This window comes from Convolutriloba macropyga, unplaced genomic scaffold (assembly GCF_964194025.1).
Source record: "Convolutriloba macropyga unplaced genomic scaffold, txConMacr16.3 SCAFFOLD_803, whole genome shotgun sequence".
Classification (NCBI taxonomy): domain Eukaryota; kingdom Metazoa; phylum Xenacoelomorpha; order Acoela; family Convolutidae; genus Convolutriloba; species Convolutriloba macropyga.
Window position 1 is genome coordinate 1 of NW_027451503.1, and position 20,388 is coordinate 20,388.

The following is a 20,388-nucleotide window of genomic DNA, read 5'->3' on the forward strand; positions in this document are numbered from 1 at the left end:
AGTTTTAGTATTTGCAACTTTTATATTTTTTACGTTTATTTAAAAAAATGATCAACTCCTGTTTTTCATTGGATCTTCTATGAGTAAAAACAGGGACACCGCTCAATAAGAGTTAGCGGAAAAATGTTAGTCAAAGATCAAATCAGAGAAACTTTTAGTAGATGGAGATATTTAGTTCATTAGTTCACTATTTTGCTGTTTTTATGGTATTGTGGTGTTTTAGCAATTTGTGATATCTTTATTTCTAAAAATATTTTTTCTGACTATTCAGTGTAATTGAAAATGATTGACATTGTTTCCATTTTATTTTGTTTTTAAGTTCTGTAAATAATTGCAATGAGTATGTAAGCTCTCCGTTTCTGAATAGATGTTAACTTGCTTCAAATTTTACAATGCTTGCTAATTTGTATACACAAAAAATTGAGACGGTTTTTAAGGACAACGAAATGAATAAGAGAAAGCCATAGGGTAGTGGATAAGAAACAAAAGAACAGTTATCAAAGTCCCCAACTTTTACCCTCTTTCGAAAACTTACGCAAAATCAAAAAAGTAGTTTTTTTGCAATCATCTGAAACCCAAACGGTCAAGAACCATTTTTTCTCCAATGGGACTGTAAAATTTTGAACAAAAAAATTTTTGAAGCGAAGAAATATAATGATACCGTATTCGTTTAGGAGCCAGCGAGACACATAAATTAAGGAGTTCGAAATAAGTGACGACCAAAACAATAAAAAATAATGAAAGATTTAAAATTATGGAAAAATAACAAGCTGAAAGCTAGAATGATTTTTTAATGCAAAATGGACTAGTGGAATAAAAGTCAAGTGACGATAGCAAAATTCTCCCTACTTTTGTCATATTACAGCAATGCTCCTTCAAGCTATTTACCAAAAATTTATTTTTGAAATCATTGTTGGGGATTGAGAAGTTCAGCCGAACAATACAATTTTTAGTGCGAGGTAAAGAACTCCCAAGGTAAAGAAATGCAAAAACTAAGAAATTACTAAAATCTTTTTGCATTTTTTATGGCGTTTTTTGTCCGATCGAAACTTTTGTTATCTTGTCTATATATATCTACCTAGGGGTATTTTCAGCTCCTTCAAGAACTGCTTATCATTGTTTTCGACATGAGAATAGCAAACAATCCTATTTTTTGAAAATTAAATGAAAGTGTTTGTTTTTAAAAATTTTATTAGAAAAATTATCTGCGGATTTCTCTGCCCTTCTCTGGCTATATCAGGCTATATTTCATTTCATGCAGTTTAAACTTGCATGTTTCAGATTACATAGAGTTACGTTACTAATTTTTTTCACAGCATTTTTTTTATTGAATTGTCGTCTTTTCCAGCAAATACAATTCATACTGCGATGTTGCTTATTCAACAAGGCTGACGACACTTTCTTCAAAACTAAAACAACAGTGGCCAGTTTTTAACAGTAAACCCTATTATTTTAATTTACAGTATATCAATGATTCAGAATCCATAATAATAGGAAATGCTCTATTAGGAAATATTTTGTTTTACGGAAAATTTAGATTTGATGTGTCTGTACATTTCAAGAAATTTCCATTCTGTGTGTCATCACAGAAAGAAGACATTTTGTACAGCACTTGGAAAATTAGGCAATTTCACCCTCTGCTAACTCCTTTATATTCTAGCTATCTGAATATCAAGTCGTATATTGTTGGAGCGAGCGATGGTTCACTTCAAATGTTTCCAATGTAGCATGACAGATTTTTCACACGTGGCAAACGACGAAACCTCTTTCTATTATTTTTAAGATCAATCCCATTTAAAAGCGGATCTATTCTGTTTGCCCCCCCCCCCCCCCCCCCCCAGCTTAGTGAGCTAGTGAGCATAAATCTTTTATGACCCCTAGGCGCACGTGCTTTTTTCTTACATAGTAACGTGCTATATAACAAAACTGGGGGCCATAAAAAACACTGGGGGGGGGGGGGAAACAGAATAGATCCTTAAAAGCTTACAAATTTAATCCAATGAGATAATGAGTATGCTAATTGGCGAAAAAATTGAATATCTAGAAACAAAATACCCGAATCAATTGAAATGCAAATTACTTCTAAACTGACTGTTTCTATTTTTAGTCTTTGACACTTCGGAGGATAGTTGAATTGGTTTCAATTTATTTTGCCTGAAAATCGCTTTACTTATTATTATAATCCACAATTGAGTTCAATTGCTGATTCAATATAACATTGAAAAAGTTGTTAACACTAGCAAATGGTGTCTTTTTGACTGTCTGAGATCTACAATCAGCCTTTTCTATCTCTTTATTTTTTTCTCAAGTGAAACATTTTTATGAATTTTGCGGTATACCGCCAATTTAATGGCTGGCAATTAATATAAAATGCAGCGATCAACTGTGTCTATTTGCCACATTGTTGATTTCCAAAAATATTTTGGTTGTCCATTTTCGGAGAATCAAATGCAAAAGAAAACTGTTTTTATTTAATCCAGTGTGCGCTTGTATGTTTTGTTCATAATATCCTTGCTTAATAATTGTAGGCTACTAACACAGAAGATGATGATATAAAGCTGAATTTCGGAAATCAGAAAAAATAACCGACAAAAATTTGCAGAAAAATAAACATAAACTAGATATATAAGTTTCAACTCTCAAAGATAACCTTTAAGACATTCTACTTTGGTTATTTTTACATACAATATTGCTTCCGGGAGTATTCAAATCCTCGCAATCTTCTAAGTCTCACAAAAATTTTCGCTAAAATAGATTTTGCTCAAACTAAATTTGCACAATGATAAAAAGAATAAGCTTTTTCTACGTTGAAGAAGAAAAAACATTAAAGCGTATCCTTAAAACATTAACGCTGGTTTTATTAATAAATTATATATATATATATATATATATATATATATATATATATATATATACACATATATATATATATATATATACATATATATTGATGAATAACCGTGAATAAAGTTTAATAAGATAAATTGACTTCATGATTTAAACAATTGCTTCGCCATAGTGTGAAAAAGTAGTATCAGAGCAAAATGACAGATCATCTCATGCAAATTTTATTGCAAAAAATAGCTTGTATAAATATTAGGCGTTTGCAAATTTTTGTCTGAGTAGCACATAAAACAGAGGTTTCATAATAGAGGACGTTTATTGAACAAAAGAGTGTCATAGCTCTGATATTTTTTAAAGATGTATGTTGTACGAAAAATTGATGAGTACTCTTGAACATTTTTTAAATTAAAAATTGTTTTGTAATCACAAACATTTTGGTGAATAATGAAGGATTTGAGCACATTTAAAGAAGAAATGACCTTTAGTTCAAGAAAATTGGACGCCTAAAATTAATTAAACTGCAGATGGTATTTTTCCTAATCAGAATCCGAAAAGAAAATCAATTCTGCCTTCATGTATATGGATATCAACAGAAGAAGCCAAAAAAGAAACAATAAGAAAATTCCAATGAATTAAACCTAAGTTCAGATTTTTAAGATAACCTATAGAAAAATAAGGGTGAAAATATGAAATACCGATACATTGATGAAAATGATTTCAAATATCAGATCAAGAATTGCCCTCTCCTTCAGAATTTTTAAAGCAGAATTAGCAGTAGATAAAATTAAGATAACAAAATATCAAAAAATTTACCTTCAATTTATTGAAAAAATCACAATCAAACAAAGAAGCTGAATTTTAAAAAAATTGAAAAACGGAAAACAGTCAGATTTTCTAGCCGTGATCAAGAAAAACTCCATATAGCGAATTGTTTTCAACCAGAAAAATGTGTAGTATACATAAAAGAGATCTAAAACCGAATTCAAAACAAGTAATGATGGTAGGTAGCGCTTGTTAAAAATGCTATCGAACAAAACACCTCTGTCTTATTATGAGAGAATGCACAACTAACAGATAATTTCAGAACTCTGAAGTGACACGAAATTGAGCAAGAGTCCCAACAAATTCAGGGAGTTTCAGGGATCTAAAATAAAAATAGCAACTGTTCTCCTCTAAAATACAAGAAAAATTCGTAGTCGATACAAAAATTAATCTAAATATAAAAACAGCGGGGAATACTGTAGTTTCTAGCAGTTATTTGTTTCGACACCTGAATAAGCAGAATAAATATTTTTCATTCATGGTTGAAGATAAAAAAAATTAAATTGATATTCAAAAAATGAAACGCTTGTGATCCATTAGGTTGAATGCTGTGCTTCTGAATCACGAGCTCCTTGTTTTTGCGATTTAGCGAGTTAACAGTTCAAACAATCTACCAAAAAACTTCGTATAACTATTAAGCACTTGATACAGCTTCGAGACGTGCATCTCTACATCCTCTCTCTAAGAGGAAAAAATAATGCCAAAGTGATGCTTCGGTTGGATGAGAATCGGCAATATAACCTTGATTTTGATAAAAAACTAAAGGGATTTTTAGCATGGTTTGAAAAAAACAAGCCAAACATCAAATTGACTCTTCAAACATAGTAATTACATAACTTAGATACTTAGGGCTAGTTATTGACAATTGAATGAATTTCAGAGGGAAACAAGGTAAACAGCATTGAAAACAAAACAGTACCAATTTGTTGTATTTCCTAAAATTGAGAAGGTTTTAAATGTTTATCAACCATAAAAAAGGTGTAAACGGTTTTTACAACTAAATACAGATAGTTAAACTACAATGCAAAATCGCAACCTCATTTTTTTGTGATTGAAATTATATGCTTTCACAAGCAATAAAAAATTATTTACTCAACTGCATTCAAAACGTAAGTTATATGTAGCCAGAGATTTGCATGCATTTAAAAGGCTGAAGTTACTGTTTAAGTTTTTGGATCGATTACGTTTTGTTCCCAAAAGTGTTTTTTTTTACCTCCACATACAAATTATATGCTGTTGTATAGCACGTTATTATGTAAAAAATAGCGCGTGCGCCTGGGGGTCATAAAAAATTTATGCTCACTAAGCTGGAGAGGGGGGGGGGTTGGCAAAATAGAATAGATCCAAAAATTTAAAGAGTAACTTCAGCTTTTCAAATGCACGCAAATATATTTTTTAGAGCAGACTATTCTGTTTAATTCCCATTCTTTTGTAAAAATGGTTCTGTAAAATAAATTTTACGGCAAAAATGTTGGAGATCAAGGCAATCCATGCAATATTCTCGATTACATCATACAGAAGTTGTTCACCACCCTAATTAACATAGGTTTTTTTTGAAAAAAAATTAAAAACATGACTGCATCTCAAGGTAACTCTTCTGCCGAAATTTATTATTGTCAGTCAATAAATCACGACAACTTAAAAACTGACGATGGAAAATTATGAAAATTATTTTGCAATTTTTTTCTTTTTCGCATTAGTGAATTCGGATGCAACAATTTCTCTTGGTTAAATCTTTTATACACACAAAAATGATTTCTGCAGTATTTCAAAGCAACTTAGTTTGAAGCAATTTTTTTTTAAAATCCGGCAAAATTAAGTTGGAACTTAAAAACGAATAGCTCCAAAATACCAAAGTTAGTAAACCTACATTTGACGGTTTCTCCGATTAACCGGCTTGCAATGACAGTAATCATAGTTTTAATAATAATAATACATGAATTAATACATAATAATAATACATTTTAATTTTCTACATGAAATATAGCAATCAGTTAAAGTTGATTGACTCAATATTCTTTCAGTCCCCAATCCCCCTTCTCATAAAGTTGACATGATAATTTTAGTCTAAATTGTCAAGAATTTTCACTCTTATCGGCTCAGCAAGCCGTGCTTAATTTACGCAAAAGGTGTTGACATAATTCTATATTTTTTTTATCACACTGCAGATAAATTTGAAAGCTCTTCGTCGGATTAATTTGCTGTAATGCACTGTTTTCTTAGCGATTAATTTAAACAATCTACAAAAATGATGGTTTTTGTGATCTAATTTTCCTTTCGATTTTATCAGGTAGAACAGTCTTTACAGAGACTAAAAAGGTGATTAAATCAGCACTTATGCAGATTTTGTTGCAAAAATCTGCAAATAGCCATAACCATAACATGTAACGATAGCACCCACGAGTATAATAATGCAAACAACTAATAATATTTCAGTTCATTCACACTTATTTCCACAACCCCCTCTCCGGGACCCCCCAAATTCGCCCACCACCAATCTAGAGTCATAATTTGAAACTGATTTCAATTTGGCTAGGGTAAGCAATACTAATTGGTTTGGTGTGGCAATAGATTTAAAGCTGTTAGGAATAAACGTCAAATCCAGTAAATCTAATCAGTTTTGTGTTAAAAGCTCGCCTCGTTTTTTCAGTGCAAACTTTCCAAACCTTTTATGTGAAATAATTCGATAGTATTAACTTTTTAACGAGCGGATTAACATTTTATTATTTATATCTTTGTAGTTGTCGGCGTATCGCACAAAATTAGCATTTGGTTAAGCGTAAACTGATTGAAAAGGTGTGCTAAGGTCTAATCGGCGTAGAACTATTTTTATTCTTTAGCTGTTTGTGCGACTTTTTCTTTCAAAAAACAAATTGCATTCATAAATTGTGATGTAAAATAAGTAAGCCTGGGAGTTTTTAACAATATGTACATGAATAAACAGTCTACTAAATTCCGTACCTATAATACGTCTGGTTGCCGTTTTTACAAAGCTAGCGCTGATTATTTTTCCTCTAATTTTCAGCACTTGTTTTTGTCATTGTAATGCATACGCGAACTAATCGTTTCTGAACACCCACGATTTGGGCCAATTTATTTTGAGTAAGTCGTTTTCAAACCATTTGTGCCATTTAATTTATGTTTTCACTTCTAATCAGAACAATTTGTTCTTTTCACTTTCTGTAGGCGTCTTCACACTTGAATTAGCTGCTTGTCGAGCCTGAAAAAATTAACGGAGTAAACAGACCTCAACAAAACGCCCTCAAAATTATCATCGCTTCGTTGGGCAAACCTTTCCGCCCAAATTGTGAAAACATGCGACGTTGTTCAAACACTAGTTACGGCGGCAGACGGTGTTCTACAAATTACGGCATCGTAGGACATACAATACGACAATACGGGTCACCCATTAAAATATCCGACAACAGTTTTGTTCAACAAGTCAACCCCCCGACAAATATCCGCACTTTCGTACTTATCGTCTGCACAATATGCTACTTATTCATGGGCGCCGCCATCTTTGATTATGTGGAGTCGGAAAATGAAGAGGAGCAGAAGATGGATCTTAAGAGACAGGAATTGGAATTGGTTAAGTTCAAGTACAATATCTCGCCCGAAGATCAGCAGAAACTACAGAATACATATGTGAAGTTGGTTCCATACAAGGCTGGGTTCCAGTGGCGTTTTGCAGGGTCACTCTTCTTCGCAATTACGGTCATTACAACAATTGGTTAGCTTACTTTTTTGTTATAACTTTTCAAGTTTCAACTTGATTCGTAGCACTAAATTTTGATTCCTTGGGAAATTCTCCGGTAACTTTATAACTCGTAAAGTTCTCTATCTTTTCCATAATTGCCATATCAATAATTGGAAATTAGTTAGTTTGTTCATACTTATTTGTTTGTGTCACGCATGTAAATGGCAGTAATATTTCGTACACGACGAGTGGGAGGGGGGTTGCTTATTTCCTATTGCAGAAGTGCAGTAATTTTTAACTAATTAGTATTTTTCCCATAAGCCCTCCCCCAGCTTATGCATGCATTTCTTGTTATTATTGTCACGCTTGGTAAATAACTTGTAATAACTTACCGGATGAGGAGTCGCAGCATGCTAGCAGATTTGGAAGTAAGAAATCCACTTGTTTATCAAGATGTTCTTTTAATTTCTATTTGGTTCAAGTTCAAAATTTTGCAATTCCAATATCATAATTTGTAGTACAAAGTAAAAATTTACAATTAAAGTGTTAGAGTATGGCATTAAGTAAAATTAGTTTATGTACAAATGATACAGCTAATTTAGGAAATCTCAGGTTGAGGTGCCAGGCCAAAAGTTGATATGTTCAGACCAAAATGAACTCACCAGGGGGCGTCGTGAGTTGAAATTTACACGGTCTAGAAAGAAAAATGACCGCACGATAGTCTGGACATAGGCAATTTTGAACGAACGAAAGTCTGAACATAGTGACCCTTGAGCGCACGGATTTTTTAAAATGTAAACAATAATGCCAGAAAGTGATGAGCTCATGTTTGACAAAGCATTCTTACTAGAGTGCTCACTCAAGTGAAAGATTTCTAAGAGGAAAACCTCAACTCACTGCTCAAGAGTTGTAAATCGTGGAACGCAGGAAATTTGCATTCAACAATTGCTTTGTTTTGGACAGTTGCTTTGTTTTAGAAAATTTCACGCCTAGGATTATAGAACATTGCTGAAGCTGCAAAAAAAATCAAGTTTTAAACACCTGATGGTTGGCACCCCTTGCAACCAATATATTCATCGAGCACGTTTCATTAGTTTTAGATGCTCCAACTACTGGGGCTCTTCATCACAACAATCGCCCTAAGATATCTATATTTGAAATGAATACTTTATAATAATTTTATGTACAACTTCTATGAATAAATATTAAAAATTTGGAGATAGGTCTCGACATACGCTTTTGCGATCGCACGAAGAATGCATAAAAATTTTGACCGCATGAAAGTCTGGACATATGTCTATTGGACGCATGATAGTCGCTTGGACATCAACGCACAAATTTTCAATTTTTAAGCGTACTAATTTCGGTTCAGAAAGCATGAAAGTCTGGTCAAGTTAATTTAGAATGCGGTCTGGATGTAAAAACTTTTGGTCTAAGACTTCGCCCTGGAATAAAATGAAGACCAGAGATAAAATAAAGACTCGTATCATGTAAAACGTTTTTTTTTTGAGTTGGGGGCTTCTATTCATTTGAGAGCTCTCTTTACCAATTTTCGAAAGCAAACTTCTAATTCGAAAACTTGCTTTTTTGTGTTATTGATGTATAACTCAACTAGTATACAGCTGAATTTTCAATGTGGTCAGCAAATCCGATGGCTTTAATTTTGTCAATTCTTAGGTGGCAGTGCAGACTTGAAATTAATACGCAGTGTATTCGGAAATACAAGAAAAAAATAGAAAACAAAAAAAGTTATTTTGTTCAAAAGTACGAGATTACTTTCAAGGTTGCGTAAAATTTGATGAAGTATTCTTTTTAAGTACACAAGAACAAAAAAGCAATGAAAAGAAATTTCAAAAATCTAAAATTGACATTTGCGAGAGCAAATTTGAACGATTTAAGCGAAAAGTTTAGAATTTTGCTACTGGAAACAATTTTAGATTGAATTGAAAGTCCAAATTGATCTTTTTTTGAGTTAGTTTTTAGTTCGGCGAAATCTTTGTGAGGTGTTTTGAGTGGTTTAATATGAAGTCTATGCTTCCCATTCGTGAATTGTATAAAAAGCACTATACAATGTAAATATTGGCATCATAATGTTAAAAGGATAGTTTAAATAACGTTCTAAAGCTTGTTCAATGTTTTTGTATAACTGTTTTTAAACTATAATGCTACAGCTTATCCAAATATTGACCTTTACAATTTTTGCAAGTTCACAAATTTATTACATTTTTGATATTAATATGTGATTTGAATTTTGATTTGCAGCTCCAACACATGTCCCTCAGCGTCTATTTTTGGGTTATCTATATCGAAAATTGCGACTTATCCACTGTACCCTCACTTTGTATTTCGAGTTTACAGAAAATTTGTTTTTCTATTTTTCGGACGAGTTGCATCGAACAACACTAGGAAATGGTGAAAACTATTATCAATATTTGGCAAGAATTTGTCAAGATCTGGCAAGAATTATCTTGATAAGATCTTATTAAGAAATTTTGGTATTCCAAGTTCTTGGCAATATGTATCAAGTTTTCCAACAGATTTGAGACCATGCATGTCTTACCATGGTGCATCCAGTTTTCTGGGTCATTAGTAGTTTTTACTGGGTCTCAACATCGTTTTAAATTGTTTACCAATAGGCTCTATGATGAAGTCGTCTGTCAAATAAGATAGCAAGGTTCATATATGATTTCTTGGTAATCAAACAAGTAACTTGTATCATTTCTTAGTAGTCATACAAGGATCATATATGATGTCATCTAATTCATAATATACTTCCTAGTACGATCCTTGTATAACTACTAAGAAATCATACTTGATCTTTTTTTGATTAACAAAATCATATATGTACCTAGTATGATTACCAAGAAAATCATAAATCTATTTTTCATAAATCTTTTTACCATTTATGTTTTTAAATTTTATTCGGAAAAGCATCACCTATGACTGCCCGGTATCACTTTGTGATCCGCTAAAAAACTCTAACTTACAATATCAATCGAAAAGTTGGGCACTAAATAAAAGAGTAAGTCCAAGTATATAACTAAAGTTTTGATGTTTCTGAAGCCAGCTATTACCTATGAAAGTTCATATGTAAGAAACATTACAAAAAATTGCCTATAACCTCGAATTCGTTTTCTGAAAAAGTTCAAACCTTAAAGTTATTCTTTTAGCGCACACGAAGAATCAAATGTGGATTGCAAATGCGATACAATTCTTTAATATGTCCCGTGACTACATTATACGGTAATTTGTGGCACCAGTCAATATTTTAAGTGTCATATATGAACTTGTCTTGTATGATTTCCAGGAAATTTTTTCAACTTCGATAGAAAACGAAAATTATACTGCTCTATTTGCTTTGAAGTTTTTTTTGTATGATTCCTGTTTGATTTCTAGGGAATCATATATTATCCTTTTATGACTACCAAGAGTTCATACAAATCATATATGACCTAATATGATTACTTAGATTCATATATGACCAAGTATGACTACTAAGATATTTGTAGGATAAACAACCCGGTTTTGCAAAGTTTTATACAATAATTTTTTCATGACCGACTAAATTTTCTCGCAAACTTACGAACAGTTTTTCAGATGTCTTTGGCTCATTTCCTTTTTTTAGCCCTCAGCATAGTGGGGCTACAATATGCAGCCCCCTCCTCTCCCTAGCTGCGTATATATAACAGGGGCCATAATTTTGAGGGATTAATAAAGAGGAAGAACAAAAATGTGCTCGTCAATCTAGGTGCTCCCAGGTTGAGGTCGCGCTCAAAATCGCCTCTGATCAGACCGTCCCAGACCGAAGTGACCTCTTTTCAGACGAGTATGCGCTCGAAGATCATTGTGCGCTCGAAGTGCGCTCGAAGCCGCTTCTAATCAGACGAGTTCCAGACCGAAGTGACCCCTGGTCAGACAAATTCCAGACCATTGTCCAGTTGAGTTCCAGACCATTGTCCAGACTAAAGTGCGCTCGAAATATTGTCCCAGACTAAAGTGCGCTCGAAATCATCTCTGATCAGACAAAAGTGCGCTCGAAGTTGCCTCTGTTTAGACTAAAGTGCGTTCGAAATAGTCTGATCAGAGAAAGATTTTGAACATGAACAGATTTCTCAATATCGTTATAATATATTCGTTTCATCTATCATTTTATCAATCTTATATTCAACTAACAAAAGGCCAATCCTGAAAGTATTGCTAATGAAAATAAATCAAAAAAATGTGATCAAAAAAATTACTGAGTATGCCATTTATTTATGCTTTTAACTGAATAAATGAACTGAGACAGCTTTGCATAAAAACGTCTTGATCTACTTTGATTCAAAATTTTTTCTTGAGGGGACCGGCAGTTGTTATCAGCTGGACCCCTTGGTTCTGATCAAACCCATCAGATTTTCAGATGAAGTTCTGATCAAAATGCTGTTTTATTGTTGACTCTTACCAGAGACAACAAAAGTCAGCAAGAAACAAAAAAAAACTTGAAAAAAATTCGCTCGAACTGGTCTCTGGTCAGACTAGTGTGCGTTTGAAACTACCTCTGATCAGACCGTCCCAGACCAAAGTGACCTCTGATCAGACCGTCCCAGAACAAAGTGGCCTCTGATCAGGCAAGTTCCAGACCATTGTCCAGACAAAAGTGCGCTCGAAGCCTTTTCCAAACCATGTAATTCGAGCGCACCAGGAACGTGTGTCCGCTCGAAACTCGTCTGATCAGGGCTCACTTCGGTCTGGCCACCTCGACCTGGGCTGGCATTTTGAGGTGAATTATTGAGTGCTAAATTATCACGTTCTTCTGTTGCTATTGGCTGTAATCTGAGGGCAAATATTTTGTCTATGCCCCAGTTCTCTGAAAAAGTGCTTGGTACCTAAATATAAGAAATTGGTATTGTTCCCAAAACCGCTAAGAACACTATTTTTTAAATCAGTATTGTTGTCTGTGACAAATTCTATTACATAAAATTTCGGTACGATTGTTTTCGTAGTCTATATTTTTTAAGAGTCCAGTTAGCATTTTAAGAAAAAGAAGTTAGGATGAAATCAGCTAGAACTGCCCTGCGTTTAACCCAGCTCCAAGGCTCTAAAAAAGTGTCGTTTGTGATTTTATTTTGAAAATGATAAAGTGATCAGATGTCATATTGCAAATTATCTTTTCAAAATTTGTTATGCTTTCCTCTTACGGAAGTTCATTATGTTGAAATGATAGATCGGTTATTTGCTACGTCAAGTTATGTTTGCCCTCGGGCAATTTTCGACCCACCTCCCAAACTAGTCTTTTCCGCAGTTATTTAATTGGTTATTGGTTGGCTTTACGCAATGTGACACCAAATACGGAAGCCGGCACTGGAGGAGATCTATATATAGTACATGTATTTGTTATTTTTAAATTTGCTCTTTTGTGGTCTGATCTTTCTTTTGTCTTCAGAGAAAGTAATTGAACCTCAATAAAAAGTTGTCAGATAAACTCATCATGCGATAATGTGGCAATTAACGCTAAATCATTATCAGCAAATCTGAGTGCGTAAAATGGAATTTTAGGAATTCGTATGCCATCAGTGGTGATACAGCAGTCCAAAATTGATCATTTTAACAGCATAGTGGCTTAAGCCGCAACAATTGTAATGGCACCAGAAAATAACTAACAATTTACTAAGAGAAATAAAAAAAAATAGCAGGCCGTCTGTACCTAACGCGGCGATTTCAAAACAATCATAACGAACATCAGAACGTTATCAGTACAGATTTAGAGTCTGAGTCAGGCCACATTTTACACGGAACTTCTTTGATTCAGACTCTGAATCAGAATCTGATTCAGACTGATTTTTCTCTGATTAAAACTGATTCTGACTGTGATTTTCTCTGAATTAAAGAAAACTCATAACTGAGCGCGTGAGCCAAGTGAGTTTATACAATTGCGTCTGCTCTCAGTTTCTTAAAGAATAAAAATTCATTCAATATCTGTAAAAAGTTTCTCAGGTCATTATAGATTTTCCAATATTATCTGTGCAGGTTTTCCCTCCTTTTTCATTTCGCGCTTGGGACCGACAGTGGCGAAGTTAAGGAAATTTTATATATTAGGACTGGCAACTATTTGCAATTTTTTGGCATTATTTTAATTCTCAGTATATGGCCGTTAATACTGAAGTTTCGCTACGTGAATCAATTGAAACTTGCAACAAGAAAAAGGTTTTTTTTTAAATTGAAAACTGTCATCAAATGTGATTAACTTTTAAACTCATCACACTATTTCTAGAACCATGTATGCAGTGTTTTAAGAATTTCATAGCGAGAGCAGATCAATTGTTGGAAACTTTGTTCACGTCCTTGAAATGTTTTTAATGTTGTTTAGTGACTTGTCATTTGTTCTTTACCTGTACTTCACATAAAAAATTTTTTAATGCGGCAAAAAGACTTCAATTCGTAAATCAACCAGTATGTCTCAATTCTTAATTGAGTTACAAACACTGTCATTGAAGTTATACTATATTTGTTACGACAAGAAAACCCCTTTTCCTCAATTTGTTCAGTTGTCGGCTCAACTAAGAATCGTTATATTATAGCTTAACTCTCGGCAATCGGATTAGAAAATTTAATGAAAGCGATCAGTGAGTGCACTGATAAATTTAAATGTGGCTAAAATTTCAGAACTGTTGCAACAAATTTTTCATTCCTTTTCTGACATAGGTTTTGTCATATTTTCACCAAATCTTTTCCAAATTGTCTTCCTTTTTAGAGTTTAATTTATCATATCTGAGGTATTCAGTTTTCCGAGAAATAAACTGTTGCAAATGTGTGGTACTTCAGTCTTTTAAAAAGTTTTTTTCCCCAATATGAAGAATAAAGGCAAAAATACGTGAAATCAACGAAAACTGAAGGGCAAAAAATCTTCGACGCAAAATCTTATATTTTGCAGTAAAAGAAGTGCTTGCTCCAAATTTTAGTAAGATTAGATGTGATTTATTTCGTGCTCATAGAAGAACTAACAGCTTTTACGTTTTAAGGCTCATTCACACAGACTGAATTTTATACTCCTGTAACAAATACACCGTGCACACTTTTGCCGCATTTACAGCATTTCTTGCTAAAATTTGGCGTATTCAGTGCCATTGTGAACAGCTTCAGTGTTGAATATTGCCCAAACCCGTCCTCGGTTATTCTTTCTACGATAAACATCATAAACTTTCTACCAAAAGTTATTACGTGAAGGTATTAGTACCCTGGCCTGTGCTGTTGTTTGTGTGTTTATTTATGTTCGAAGCCATGGGTCTGTCTTTTAGGATATGGGCACTCGACTCCTTCAACGAGAGCAGGCCGGCTCTTCTGCATGGCATACGCCTTTATTGGAATTCCTCTCTCCCTGATTGTGTACCAGGCTGTAGGCGACAGACTAAACTACCTGATCAAAAACGGAACCAACAAAATCAGACGCAAACTCTTTGGACACAAATTGTTCGAATCGTCGAAAGACCGCGAAACCGAACTACACATCGTTACAGTTTGCAACTGGTGCCTTGTCGCGCTCGTTATGTTTGGAGGCGCCGCTATTTTTTCATACTACGAGGGCTGGTCTTACTTTGACTCTATTTACTACTGTTTCGTCACTTTGACCACAATTGGTTTCGGCGACTTCGTAGTGTTACAAAACGAAAGTGCTCTCGAAAATGACCCACTATATATTCTTATATGTATTTTCTATATCATGATATCTCTGTGTGTCGTGGCCTCGGCCCTTAACCTTCTTGTGTTGAAATATCTGACAATGAATACAAAAGACGAAAGGAGGGCAGCTCAGGCAATTTTGGCGAAAGAATGTGCTGAATTAAGTCATCATTCTAACTCTTTTGTACTCAAAACCAGTGAGCTTAACCAATTAAACGGACTAATTTGACATCATTTGTAAGCTTATTTATTTGCACCTGACAAAAAACCGCAAAAATATCTCAGTTTTTTGCAATTATTTCTATTTAGTACCATAAAGTTGCAACGAGTTCTAACATTTGAAATATTTCGATCAAGCAAATGATAATCAACATGCTTATTTGTCTCTCTGTCAATATATTTTTATTGACACGTAGAATTTCCTATCTTCGTATCTGCATGATTCAAATTTGAACTTTGAGACGGGAACTTTAAATGAAAGTTAAAAAACGTTTGCGTTTGCAGCAACTAAATGGTTTTAACTAAATACATTTCGTAATAATTTTATGAATTAGTTAAAGTTTGCGAGTTTTTAATAAATTACCTGTCTACAGGGGTTATTAAGAGTAAAAATAGTAATAATGTTTGGGGATGGGGGTGATGGTTGAATGCTTACAAATAATCTTTTCCTCTTTTTTTATCTGTTTTGTGCAATAACTATACAATGAAATTGACATGATTTGTTGCATTTTCTGCTGTTCATTATTGTTAGTGTACTCCTAGTTATTCCATAGATTATCAGTTTAGTTTTGACCAATAAATTGTTTCCTACTTGAAGCTTTGCCAGAAATCCAGATAATACTTTGCAAGTCTAAATCTCCCCACTCGGTAATTTACGAGTTCAAGAGACATTACGGTGGTATTTACGAAGCAGAAACCAAAACACACCAGGCCAATTTTAAAACGCCTTGAAGTAAATTTTAGTCGAAAGCGCAGAACACACTTTCAGATTCTAATATGGTTTCGCAAGCATCGGGTTTGATCAAAGCCAAAACGGTCTATGACTTTTTGCTTAGATCATGGTTTAAGTATTGGTTTCTGCGAGTACTTTAATGGCACTGAAATGGCTGCAGTCCATTTAATGTCCTTCAAAATAATGCAACTTTTCAACAAAGCTTTTGATATAAAGTATTACCAACAACTAAGACGAAAGCCTGAGCCAAAATTGAGTTCTGCAAAATCTTTCTGTGCCGTCTTGCTAAAACATTTATTTTGTAATAGCTTTGCATAATTTTATTATTCAAAACCAAACTCTGGAACATCCTTCACAGTCAGCGTACTGTCATAGACGTGTATACGACAATGTCTAGTTAGCATCTGTAAAAATAACAAAAAAAACGAACAAACTCTAGACTTTAAAAATAAATTTCTTTGAAATTGTAGAGAATATTGTTTTTTTTAATTTTTCTGAAACTGCATCTTCATTTTTCTTGACTTTTGGCTCCGGTCTAAAAAATTACATAGAACTAATTTTGGCTGCAAAAAACAATACACTGCAAAAAAAAAACAATGCAAAAAATAAACAAAAGGAAGTAGAGTGAAAGCCATTTCAATTCCTATAAAAATTTAAGCGTAGTCTTTTTCGTCTAAACCTAACTTTGGCGATGAACTAATTTCAATGTTAAAGTTAGAATATCACCAATGATGCATATTTCTGTACAAAAGAAGTCACAAAGACCACGAAGTCTCAATTAGAAGAGAATGAACCCTAGTCGAGACCTGGAATTATTAAAAGACCGTCCTCGACAGATATTGGGTATGAAAAGACTGTCCTCGACAGATATTGGGTATGAAAAGAATTTGTCTGGACCCAATGTGATGTTCTGGAATTTGGCTGGAACTAAAGCAACCGTCCTAGAATTTGGCTGGAACTAAAACACACGTCCTGGAATTTGGCTGGAACTAAACATACGTCCTGGAATATGGCTGGAACTAAACATACGTCCTGGAATTTGGCTGGAACTAAAAATACGTCCTGGAATTTGGCTGGATCAATATCAGTTGTTTTGGAATTTGCCAGCTCTTTTTTTTGGGAAACATAGAGAAATTAAATTGTCGATGAAAAACATAATTGTTGATGGAGTGTTTAACTAAAAAAGCAAGGACATGCTACAACAAATGTCATTTGTTCAATCTAAAAAATTGGTCCACTCGGGTCAAGGTTTCACCGCTAAAAATCGCAAAAAGACGTGAGATTAGCGGTGAATTTGAAAAAAAAGTGTAAGATTCGCGGTATATGCGATGAATGAGGCGAGAAAAAATTTTTATGCGGTGAAATTATTTTCAACCCTTATACGATAAAGAAGTTGTTTCCAGCGCTAAAAATTGCAGTTCTTACAAAAATTCACCGCTAAATTTACCGCTATTCTAAAAAAAATTAGAATTTACCAATTGTGCTCATTTTTGGTGGGTATGCTCCATTTTAGCCATAATTGGGGACGAAATAAAAAAAATGGACTGAGCGAACCATTTTGGACCATAAAAATAAAAAAATAATAATAATAATAATAATAATAATAATAATAATAATAATAATAATAATAATAATAGTAATAATAATAATAATAATAATAATAATAATAATAATAATAATAATAATAATAATAATAATAATAATAATAATAATAATAATAATAATAATAGTAATAATAATAATAGTAATAATAATAATAATAATAATAATAATAATAGTAATAACAATAATAATAATGATGCAAGATTTGATGTCAAAGCCAACGGACTTTGGAAATCGAGGTTCAACAAAACCTATTTCGATGTGAAAATTTTTAACCCGCTGGCAAAGTTGCCCTGAAAGCAGTAGCGAAGCCTACAAATACCATGAATCTATTAAGAAGAACAAAATATAACTGAGGTTGAGAAAGCAACTTTTTGTCCGCTTGTCTTCTCATGCACTGGTGGAGCTGGCCCATCAGCTTCAAAAGCGCTGAAACAACAGGCATCAAAATCGTCAATTTTAGTCCAATTGTAATCGTTTTTGGTGTGCAGGCTCCATTCTAGCCATAATTGGGGATGAAATAAAAAAGTGGACTGAGCAAACCATTTTGGGCAAGTTTTCAATTACTTCCAAAAAAGTATCCGCGCTCGATGAGGCTTAAATTTTTCGATCACCGAACGTTGTTTTGGACACGAAATCGTCAATTTTAGTCCAATTGTTCTCATTTTTGGTGGATATGCTCCACTTTAGCCACAGTTGGTGATAAAATTAAAAATTTGGACTGACCGAACTAATTTGGACAAGTTTTCACCTAGTTCCAAAAAAGTATCTTAACTTTTTCTATCACCGAACATTGTTTTGGTGACCAAGTCCTCAATTTTAGTCCAATTGTGCTCATTTTTGGTGTGCAGGCTTCAATTTAGCCATAATTGGTGATGAATTAAAAAACTTGGACTGAGCAAACCGTTTTGGGCAACTTTTCAACTGCTTCCAAAAAAGTATCAGCGCTCGATGAGGCTTAACTTTTTTAATCACCGAACATTGTTTTGGACACGAAATCGTCAATTTTAATCCAATTGTGCTCATTTTTGGTGAATATGCTCCACTTTAGCCACAATTGGTGATAAATTTAAAAATACGGACTGACCGAACTAATTTGGACAAGTTTTTACCTAGTTCCAAAAAAGTATCTGAACTTTTTCTATCACCGAACATTGTTTTGATGACCAAATCGTCAATTTTAGTCCAATTGTGCTCATTTTTGGTGTGCAGGCTCCAAATTAGCCATAAATGGGGACGAAATAAACAAATGGACAGAGCGAACCATTTTGGACAAGTTTTCAATTACTTCCAAAAAGTATCCGCGCTCGATGAGGCTTAACTTTTTCGATCACCGAACATTGTTTTGGACACGAAATCGTCAATTTTAGTCCAGTTTTGCTCATTTTTGATAGGTATGCTCCACTATAGCCACAATTGGTGATGAATTTAAAAATTTGGACTGACCGAACTAATTTGGACAAGTTTTTACCTAGTTCCAAAAAAGTGTCTGAACTTTTTCTATCACCGAACATTGTTTTGGTGACCAAATCGTCAATTTTAGTCCAATCGTGCTCATTTTTGGTGGGTATGCTCCATTTTAGCCATAATTGGTGATGAAACTAAAAATTTGGACTGACCGGACTAATTTGGACAAGTTTTTGCCTAGTTCCAAAAAAGTGTCTGAACTTTTTCTATCACCGAACATTGTTTTGGACACCAAATCGTCAATTTTAATCCAATTGTGCTCATTTTTGGTGAATATGCTCCACTTTAGCCAAAATTGGTGATAAATTTAAAAATACGGACTGACCGAACTAATTTGGACAAGTTTTTACCTAGTTCCAAAAAAGTATCTGAACTTTTTCTATCACCGAACATTGTTTTGATGACCAAATCGTCAATTTTAGTCCAATTGTGCTCATCTTTGGTGTGCAGGCTCCAAATTAGCCATAAATGGAGACGAAATAAACAAATGGACAGAGCGAACCATTTTGGACAAGTTTTCAATTACTTCCAAAAAATTATCTGCGCTCGATGAGGCTTAACTTTTTCGATCACCGAACATTGTTTTGGACACGAAATCGTCAATTTTAGTCCAGTTTTGCTCATTTTTGATAGATATGCTCCACTTTAGCCACAATTGGTGATGAAATTAAAAATTTGGACTGACCGAACTAATTTGGACAAGTTTTTACCTAGTTCCAGAAAAGTGTCTGAACTTTTTCTATCACCGAACATTGTTTTGGTGACCAAATCGTCAATTTTAGTCCAATTGTGCTCATTTTTGGTGGGTATACTCCATTTTAGCCACAATTGGTGATGAAACTAAAAATTTGGACTGACCGGACTAATTTGGACAAGTTTTTGCCTAGTTCCAAAAAAGTGTCTGAACTTTTTCTATCACCGAACATTGTTTTGGACACGAAATCGTCAATTTTAATCCAATTGTGCTCATTTTTGGTGAATATGCTCCACTTTAGCCACAATTGGTGATAAATTTAAAAATACGGACTGACCGAACTAATTTGGACAAGTTTTTACCTAGTTCCAAAAAAGTATCTGAACTTTTTCTATCACCGAACATTGTTTTGATGACCAAATCGTCAATTTTAGTCCAATTGTGCTCATTTTTGGTGTGCAGGCTCCAAATTAGCCATAAATGGGGACGAAATAAACAAATGGACAGAGCGAACCATTTTGGACAAGTTTTCAATTACTTCCAAAAAAGTATCCGCGCTCGATGAGGCTTAACTTTTTCGATCACCGAACATTGTTTTGGACACGAAATCGTCAATTTTAGTCCAGTTTTGCTCATTTTTGATAGGTATGCTCC

The 20,388-nt window shown here is 33.8% G+C and overlaps 1 protein-coding gene across 3 annotated transcripts; it reads left to right on the forward strand.

Moving 5' to 3' along the window:
• Positions 1-5,897: 5,897 nt before the first annotated feature.
• LOC142356753 (two pore potassium channel protein sup-9-like) lies at positions 5,898-15,284 on the forward strand. 3 transcript variants are annotated; one of them, XM_075408552.1, is made up of 3 exons: positions 5,898-6,203; positions 6,853-7,396; positions 14,638-15,284. In XM_075408552.1, exons 2-3 carry the CDS (start codon positions 6,982-6,984, stop codon positions 15,246-15,248), a joined length of 1,026 nt encoding a protein of 341 aa, XP_075264667.1. In that variant the 5' UTR covers positions 5,898-6,203; positions 6,853-6,981; the 3' UTR covers positions 15,249-15,284. The 3 variants fall into 3 exon arrangements, with proteins under 3 accessions (XP_075264667.1, XP_075264668.1, XP_075264666.1); XM_075408553.1 differs by lacking the exon at positions 5,898-6,203 and adding an exon at positions 6,472-6,768; XM_075408551.1 differs by lacking the exon at positions 5,898-6,203 and having other exon boundaries at positions 6,472-7,396.
• Positions 15,285-20,388: the final 5,104 nt, after the last annotated feature.

Excerpts from the sequence above, each read along its gene's own strand:
- LOC142356753 (XM_075408552.1), top strand. The coding sequence starts at position 6,982 with ATGCGACGTTGTTCAAACACTAGTTACGGCGGCAGACGGTGTTCTACA. Across the intron at positions 7,397-14,637 it reads TACGGTCATTACAACAATTG|GATATGGGCACTCGACTCCT; the intron begins GTTAGCTTACTT and ends TCTGTCTTTTAG.